We start from the raw sequence: 9493 nt of genomic DNA on the forward strand, positions 1-9493 counted from the left end.
AACAAGGTCACAATCTTATGTTTCTTTTTCTGCTCTGATGAAACTAGAAGATTGGTACTTTTTTTTTTTTTTTTTTCATTTCATGAAAAATGTCATTCATGGTTGTGCCACGTATTAAGAATTGACAACTGAAATCTGAAATGAGTATGTTTCAGGCTTCATACTTTGGCACCACAAGTTTTTATATCTGCCTTGATAACCATTAGGGGTGTTCGCGGTCTGGATTGAATCGATTTTAGAAACAAAAATCATCCGATCCAATCCCTTCGGTTTGATCATGTAATCATTCATTCGGTTTTGATTTTTTTTCAAATCCGATCCGATCCAATCCAATTTTTTTCGGTTTGGATTGGATCGGTTTTCGGTTTTTTGAAAACCCTAAAATTTATTTCATGATTATTGTGCAAATAACATCTTTTGTATATATTGCCTTTGTAATTTTTTATTTTTTTAAAATATAAAAGCATTAGTAAACTATAATATAAATTTTTTAAGTTTGGCAATGAGATATGAAGCTCTACAAAGATAAAATTTTGTTGATGAGATATGGCTAGATTTTTTCTTGGGTTTAGTTGATGGGTTAATGGGTCTTGGGTTTAGAAATTTTTAGGCTATGATTAGGGAAATACCCAAGTAGGTAGAGGAAAATTAATATATTTGATTGGTTTGAATTAGATCGGTTTTCATCAACCCATCCAAAAACCGATTCAATCCAATTAAAATTTGCGGTTTTTAATCGATTTTCGGTTTTTCAATTTTCGATTTATTCGGTTATCGATTTTTCGGTTCGGTTACCGCGGTTTGAATCGGTTTGGATCGGTTGATGAACACCCCTAATAACCATACGTGCGTATTTGGGGAACTATAAAAGAACCACATTCAGTGCAGGGGATTAGAAAAGAAAATGTCTGCCTATATCTTCCATTGTTTCAATTTGTATAATTTCATCTGAACAATATATAGAAAAATGAAAGAAAGAAAATATCCTCACAAATCATATTTGCCACCTACCCTGACAAATAATTAGTATTCCATCTATACCTCAAATCCCATGTAGGATTTATGTACAAACAGACCAGAGAGAGAGAGAGAAAAATGAATTTTGCTTAGGGGACATAGCTTCTTGGACCACTTTTAGGGACCAAGGTTAGTCCCACTTCGCCCTACTTATGCATCCTTAAGCTAAGCTATGTACTCATTCACCTTTTGGCTTTAATCTGTGTTGTTTGGATTTGAGGTGATGATTGTGACCCTCCACTGAGTGCAGCAGCAGCAGATTCAACGTGTGTAAGAAGATATTCATATATCTTCTTCCTCAATCTGTCAGTTATCTCTGCTGATATCTGGCATGATTCCCCCTCATCCTTGCTTGACCCTATCTCATCTAACCAATCGTTTACACTCTTTAGTTGAGTGAGCATACCTGCTATTTGGCCATTATCTGACAAGATAGTGTCTCCATCAGTGTCCAAGAATCTCTCAACAAATCCCAAAAACCAGTCTCTGGACTGTAATTGCAACATTCCAGTCAAATTAACCACCTCATTGAGGCCATTTCCTCTAACCCACTCTGGAAGCGGTTGGACTAGCTGCTTGTGCCCATTTGCTAACCCATCACCTGGTTTTCGATGAGTTCCTTGTGAGGCATGCCTGGAATTAGCTGTCAGACGCGTTTTTACATGAACTTTTGATGAGGCATCTTCACTTGAATTGTGAAGGACTAACATGGGTTGACTTCCCACTACAGTTTTTTGACTTTGAGAATTACTTGAAGCTGGAAGCTTGGATGATTGAGGTTCTCTTGTAAAAACAGCAAAGGATGACAGATTGGTGGCCAAGGCTGCCTGGACCCAAGAAGCCGCGTGTTTTTGTCTATCTGATTTTACTTTTAGTGCTTCTTCCACTTTGCTCTTTTCATAATCTGGAGATGAACCATCCGGAATGGGTTCAGATAAGGATTCCGCAATCTTCAGGGTACTATTCAGGCTAGCATGAAGAGTTAAAAACCGCTCTACAGCTGGCTGTGGGTTATGTTCCTTAGCAGAATTAGTTAGCTCCGAATACATACTGCCAGAAATGTCACAAAAAAGTGTCAGCTACGGCTTGGTATGTAGCATTGAATTAGAATATTCCAACATAATAGTCTATCAAAATGGGTTAATTACATCTATGAAACCTGAAAACCTGCTGTATGTTCGGCATCTTACCCTGGGTTAAATTACAATGTTCTCAGTAGTACGGTGAAATATATACACGTCTATCAAAATTATCCCTTCAAATCAAACCATAGGCCTATCCTGATTAACATTTAACATGGATTGCATTCACAAACATTGTTCTTCACTTATTATCCAAATATCCCAACAAGGGTCAAGAAATCTGTGTCTTGATTTACACATAATTGTTAGTGGGTAAATTACACATGACCTACATGTCATGTAGAGTTTGTTCACTTTGCCCTACTTTTGATTTAAAAAGTGTCACATTGTCCGCCCGTGGTTTCTCCTTTCTACAAGTCAATTCAAATTACCCACTTCATTTACCCACCTCTTACACTTTTACCATTAAATTGATGGAAATGTGTAATGGAGAAACCACAGGTGTGCAAAAAGAATAACCCCTAAACCACATAAGGGTCATGTATGGCTAAAATTAGCATCATGAATGACAGAGGATAGATAATGTCAGGGAGTGTAAAGAAGATCCAGTTGGACAGTTAAAGTGACGTACAATGTTTTCAATAAAGAGAAATAAAGTTCCAATTTATTTAGCATGTGGTTGCAGCCTTGTAGGAGTGTTGTAAAGCATGGGAGTAAGAACAGGATTAATAAGCTAAGGCCTGTTGTAGGAAAATATTTGGATTGGAGGCTAATCAAATGACAAAGAAAGAGGAAATATTTGGAATGAAATAAGTACAAAGATCCAGGATAAGTCAGGTATTTCCGAGCCTACTTAGTATGAACTACTTGTACTCAAGAACAATGGGTAAGGCCAATGGATTGACTAGATGCTATATTGTTCCAACACATAATTCAAGTGCAAATAGAACGTTCATCAGATCTGGGCTTTAATAAATTGAACAAATATAATAGCAGGAATTTATAATGTCAGTCTATCCAACTGTCTAGGAGCATGTTAAGAGGCACCAAAGAAATGATTCAACATTTAACTGTTAACCAAAAATGACTGGTAATAGATAACAGAAAATGCAACTCCAAACAGGACAAAATGGTGAAGAAAATCTCTATATAGCCTTGCTAATAATAAAGTTTAGGATTTGTGCCATTAACCCAAACGCTTCAAATTCAACATTCTTTCCAGTATTATCTGATGATTACATAGAATATTACAGAAGTGATGGAAAACATAATTCATTGTAAAGTATCAACATTACTCTTTTGGAATGACAGTTTTACTAAATCTTCAGTGAACTGAGTAAAAAGCAATGTTTTGCATATCTTCTAGAGGTGCTTTGCTTCACTAGATGAAAAAATTACTCAAAAGAACATATATCAGTAATATATCTTGGTTAAATCAAGGTTGCAATTTCCAGGAGTGCACAGTTCGCATTCTTGACCATATTAACACTTAAAACCTGATCTAAACATTTCAGCAGTCCAGAAGAATTATTTGTATTTAATTGCCTAAAGTTTTTCTCCTGAATATTCATACCTTAGACATTGCAGCAAACTCTCTGCAGCAGCAGCTTCTTGCATAGCCTCAGTTGCAGCCATCTGTGCCGCATCTCTCTGCTTCATTACTTCCTGTCACAAATGTGAACATAGAATAAGAACGAAACATAACAGTTACAGAATTTCTCATCTGAGCAGAAGGATTCAGTAGACCATATAATCTTGTGAATAATGCATCCAGTGGGTAAGGACATGAGTTGGGAACGCAGACAGAGAATATTTACCCAAGTAAGTGTAATCCAATCATACGATCCAACATTATACTTGTAGCATACTTATTATATATGTAACTATGAATCTAACATATACTCGTTTGAGTCTTTTTAATAAAACTTTTCGGACATTTTTTTATAAGACTCTGCCTTCCTTTTTTCTATTACAATTGTCACTTAGCTATTTATACTTTGACAGCCAAGAATCAAAGAAGTCAAATGTAAAAGTCAAGGAGTTTTCAACGGATATACCCTTCCAAGTTTTGAAATAGATGACGGGAGTGAAGCCCATTGAACACTTGCATCTGTCGCTTTTCTACTATTTAGAGAAACTTTGACCAAGTTTCCAGGGAGTCCGTTGTTAGAAACTTCTGCTGATTTTTTTCCAATGGAAGTTCTTTGCTTACTTGACTTTTCTTGTTCCTCCATAGTTCCATTAGCAGTAGCTTTTTTTATAGACATTTGATTCTTATGTTCTTCTTTAGAGGGTTTAGTTGGTGCTTGGTTCCTGCCCTCCTCTTTAGACGGCAACTTTTCACTTGAAATGCTTCTCCTGGGAGTCTGGTAGACAATAAAATGAAAGGAAGAAAATAATTGTTTGATTGACTCAAAAGATAGAGGCTATGAAGTCCAGGTATCTCAGATTAACAACAACTAAACTACATAGCAGAGTATTCCATATAAAATTTGAAAAGGAAAATAAAAAATGAAGATGCAACCAAATCCAATGAGCCTTGGTGTTTGATATCACGAGTTACTCAAAAGGAGAAATGATGAATCACACTTACTGAGCTACGAACTTCAGGCTTAGGATCAAACTTTGTAGCAGCCCTGATTTTGGAAGACTCTCTAGTCTTGACCTCCAAATTCCCTTCCCAGCTCTTACGCAGAGCCTTAGACCCCATCTCAATGCCCTGCACCAAATTTATGATTGGATTTCCCACTGAAATTTTCTTGGCACCAGGACTAGCCCCACCACGGACAGCCTCTCTTGTCTCCACAACTCCCACCTTAGCAGTGAGCTTGTCCACTCCCTTAGCAGTAATCTTTGCCTGATGCTGCCTGACCCCATTGGCAAATTTTTCAAAAGAACAAGGCAATGAATAGACACTACTCGGGGAAGAAGGAATCGACCGCGAATTGGTAGACTTCAATCGGGATAAAGATTCCTTCTTCACATCAACCTTGAGTGCCGGCTTTCTCGCCTGAGACAGAGATTTACTTCTACCAAAATCAGCACTGGCCTTATCCGATTTTTCTTCCTTGGCAATACCATTTGATCTTGATTTCTTCTCCTTCTCCCCAACAGCAACAGGATGATTGCCAATCACTTTCCTCGGAGACTTTGATCTCTCTATGCCCTTGGCACCAGAAGAAAAAACACTGTTCTTTTTGTTTCCAGCGTTATCAAGAAAGGCAAGTGAATGAGTTGCAACAATGTCTTCAGGGGTTCCAACACAAGGGTGTCTCCCAGGAACAGGCCTGACCCCACGAAGAATGGGGACAGGAGAAGCAGCCTCAAACCGATCAACGAAAACAAACTGACCCAACTGAATCTTGTCGCTGAGAATGAGATCATCATGTTCATCAGGGAGAGAAACATAGGTAGCATGAGAGGAATCTGAGACCTTGAGATAGAAACCTTGATTTGGGAACAGTTCACCACCTGCAAGTGCCGGAACAATGCTCACCACTTGTAACAGTGATGACCTATGCTCCCCACCAACTTTCACATCCGTGTTCATGTGCTGCAGAAGCTTCAGAAGCACCCCAGGAACCAGATTCGCCATTTTTTCCAGCAGGCATCACTCTCCCAATACCCCAAAGGAAATATATTATATAGGTACAAAGAAAAGAAGCGTTTTTTTTTTTTTTTTCCTTCTTCTCAATGGAAAACCCAGGTGAAATTTCTCTTAACAAATAAGGCAAAAATCATAGGTTATCCCAAAAGGAGAGAAATCTTCAATTTCATAAATACTCAGATTTAGAAAAGCCAGTAAAGGAAGAAATTTTAAAATTAAGAACAAAAACAACAAATAAGGAAGTAATCAATCAGGTATATTATTAATATCAAATAACCAAAACAGCAAAATAAGATAATTTCCCAATCTCAGCACTGAGAGATTTTTATAATCCGGTTTTTCAGTGGGTGGTAGTGGTACAGCTAGGATTTGAGAAAGGAAGGAGAACCCAACAACCTAAAAACACAAGTGTAACAATCATAGAAGCTCTTGCATTTTTTATGCAAATTCCAGAAAGGGAAAAATGAATAAACTCCCTTGGAAAATAGAAATGATTTGGGGTTGGTTTGTACTTTGCAATAAGATAGTGTGTATACAAAAAGAAGTGAAATTTAGAATGGATGAAACTCAATTCACTTTTAGAACCAAGTCCTTTCACTGTTGCCCATTTTCTCCGTGGACTTGGGAAGGTGCTGAAAAGTTTACAGGTTTATAATTGACGCCAATCTTATTGCATGATTGATACGCAAAGAGCTGTTTTGTGTCATACAAACACATGCAGTGCACTTCAATTTCATATACAATATGAGGAACCTGACCCAGAGAGAATTGTGGGGCTGTTGAATCGTGTGAATTAGAAGAAGAGTGTGTGAGACAAATTCAATTCTAAGAAGGACAAAAGGACATGCTCTGAGAAGGCTAAAAATATAATGGATAGGATATTGTCACAATCAAGTTTTATTATCATATCTTAATCATTGATTTTTGTCAATCAATTATTTTTCAAATTAAACTCATTAATTAATTGTTAATTCGCAATAAATGATAACCGTTGATTGGCGGAAATCAATAGTTAAGATGTGATAGTAACATTATTTGATTATCAGAGTATCCTATTCCAAAAATATAATTCTATTTTTATCATGTTTACTAATTCTACGGGGAAAAGAAAAAGAAAAAAAAAATTCGGAACATTTTGATTTTTATAATGTAGAATGATTAAATGGGTGCATGTGCGAGGTAATGTTGGTGTTAGGACCAAGGTAATGGTGTGTCGGCTGCCATGAAAAAATGAGTCACATCATCATCATATTATAGTGTGAAAGAAATGTGTCCTTTATCCAATGGCTAATAATAATAAATAATGAATTTTTCTTCTTTCTTTTTTTCCGGCTCTGGTTTGTTCATTGGTTGTAGCGGATAAAGACTTAGGAGTAGGAATGCCGTGACCAGGTTGAGTTGCCCTGTTGGGATATAATAATAACCTAATAAAAAAAGAGCATTTCAATTTATTCTATAAAATTTGGATTGTGCCTAATTTTCATTTTCATTCAGCTATCAAGATTCCAGATGTATAAATTAGGATAATTATTAGCTAATTGTTTAACTTGTTAACAAAATTTGGATTAAATAAATTACTAACTTTATTATCGAAAATATTTGCATAGTTAATAAATTAATAAGGTTAAATTATCATAAAAGTAACATAATTCAGGAATACGTATTCTAATATGTCTTATGTTAATGTAGTTTTATTATTGAAAATATCTTAATCATTTATTCATAAATTAACTGCAATTAAAATCACATTATATTCAATAATTAACTCAATAATAACAATTAATTAAAGGGATTAATGTTTCTTATGTTGTAGGATGTAATTTTATCTCTTACACACACGTAAAAATATATGAGATTCATATTTTTTTTTCTCTCTCTTCTTTTTACATGGGCTTTACACACTTTTATGTGTGCATAGGAGATAAAAATAAAAGTTTGTCTACCACTCTCACAAATAAAGTAGTGGGTCCCAAAAAAAGGAATGGATCCCATGCAATAGAGTTTGTTTAAAAAAATTTGCTTATATACTTCTGGGAGTACATTATATGTGGTAGATAAAAAAAAATTCAACAACTGCAAAAATATATTTTTTAATTAAATATCGAAATATAAAAGAATGTAATAAAATATTAAAATAATAAAGGTAAAGAAACCGTTTTTAATATAGGGAAACATGAATGTATTTAGATTCTCTCATGTAGAAAAGTGATCATATAATCACGTTATTTAATCACAATCACACATTGATGATGAGATAAGAAAGAGAAAAATGTATGATTTTTAAATGAACGATTGTGATTAAATAACATGACCATTTTTTCACATGAGAGGATTCAAATCCAACATGAATATGATTTGGATCCTCTCATATAGAAAAACGGTAATGTGATCATGTTATTTAATCACAATCACTCATTGATGATGAGATAAGAGAGAAAAAAATGTATGATTTTTAAATGAATGATTGTGATCAAATAACATGATCACATGTCTATTTTTTCACATGAGAGGATCCAAATTCATCTCATGAAACATGAAAAACAATATTCCCTTTAAGTAAAATTTAAGGGGGTGTTTGGTAGGAATTTTTTTTTGAGATTTCCGGAAAAGTGATAATGGTAATTCTATTTTCCCGCATTTGATACAAGGTTTTTTAAAAATTTTCCGCGAATCTATTTATCCTAGGATTTTATTTTGTGTATAATTTAATTCCAAAATATTATCCAAAAATATCACCAAAGAAGTGGTATTCTTGAAATCCTAGGTATTGGAAAAAATTTACATTTTTTTTGCAACAAAATCGCAGTAATATTTTGGCTTACTAAATAGTTTTTTGGTAACATTTCTGGAAAAATGACTTTCCCACCATATTTCTAAAAATTATGATTTTCAAGTGGCAAAAAAATTAATTTATTATTTTTTAAATAAAAATTACGAATTTATGGCTGTTTTCAAAATAATTACACATTTATTGCACAATATCACACCTAATTTGGGCATCACTCTTAGGCGTCACTCGTCTAGTGTTGACACGTGTCACAAAAAATTAACAATTTAATCGTAAAACTTCTGAAGGCCATAACTTTTGACTCGGATATCCGAATCAAGTAATTTTTTTTTTTATTCCACATAACTTTTCGAGATCTACGTAATAACACCTCATTTGACATATTTTATCTCTCAAAAACACAATTTGAATTTCTAACAATGAGACTTTATCTTACTAAGTCGTGGTTTGAAATTAATGATGGTACCAAAATGGATTAGTCCATCTATAAATAAGAATATTTAGGGGATGTATTGGATTAGGATTTTGAAATACTTTTTTGTGATAAATTTTTTTATAGATTTTAGAATACTATTTAGAATTGGATGGACTATAAAGGCTTTTTTAAAAGATATTTTTTACAATCAAGATTTCATAATATTGGATTTTAAAGAATTTTAATAGAATTTATAATATTTAAAGGACAATATGGATATATAAGATTTTAAACAACCATATGAATTTTTAACAAACATTCAAAATTACAATAGTCAATAAAAAAATAACAAAGAAATGCAATGATATTAAGAAAAAAAGTAAAACCTAATATAATTTTCTCAATCAATAAAATACAATATAATTTTTAACAAACATTCAAAATTACTTAGTAACAACTCTTCACATATCTAAAATTATATTAGTCCTCCATGCATTAGCATTTTCTCGTTCATGCTCTTGGGTTTGACCAATGAGTTAAAAATTATTTTCTTCATTTGGTATCAGAGCTATGCATATATGATT

At 33.9% G+C, this 9493-nt stretch overlaps 1 protein-coding gene across 1 annotated transcript; it reads right to left on the bottom strand.

Moving 5' to 3' along the window:
- Positions 1-914: 914 nt before the first annotated feature.
- On the bottom strand, positions 915-6519 carry LOC133308529 (uncharacterized). The gene is made up of 4 exons (XM_061509155.1): positions 4693-6519; positions 4157-4465; positions 3673-3764; positions 915-2067 (listed from the first exon to the last, which is right to left on the bottom strand). The coding sequence occupies exons 1-4, from the start codon at positions 5692-5694 to the stop codon at positions 1200-1202; spliced, it is 2271 nt and encodes a 756-aa protein (XP_061365139.1). The 5' UTR covers positions 5695-6519; the 3' UTR covers positions 915-1199.
- Between the last annotated feature and the right edge of the window lie 2974 nt (positions 6520-9493).

This window comes from Gastrolobium bilobum, unplaced genomic scaffold (assembly GCF_033153095.1).
Source record: "Gastrolobium bilobum isolate Gb01-03AN ecotype WA unplaced genomic scaffold, APGP_CSIRO_Gbil_v1 utg2193, whole genome shotgun sequence".
NCBI classification, from domain to species: domain Eukaryota; kingdom Viridiplantae; phylum Streptophyta; class Magnoliopsida; order Fabales; family Fabaceae; genus Gastrolobium; species Gastrolobium bilobum.

Coding starts and splice junctions, on each gene's coding strand:
- LOC133308529 (XM_061509155.1), bottom strand. CDS start 5,694: ATGGCGAATCTGGTTCCTGGGGTGCTTCTGAAGCTTCTGCAGCACATG. Junction 4,466..4,692: donor AGCCTGAAGTTCGTAGCTCA/GTAAGTGTGATT, acceptor ATTGTCTACCAG/ACTCCCAGGAGAAGCATTTC. Junction 3,765..4,156: donor CTATTTCAAAACTTGGAAGG/GTATATCCGTTG, acceptor CATTTGTGACAG/GAAGTAATGAAGCAGAGAGA.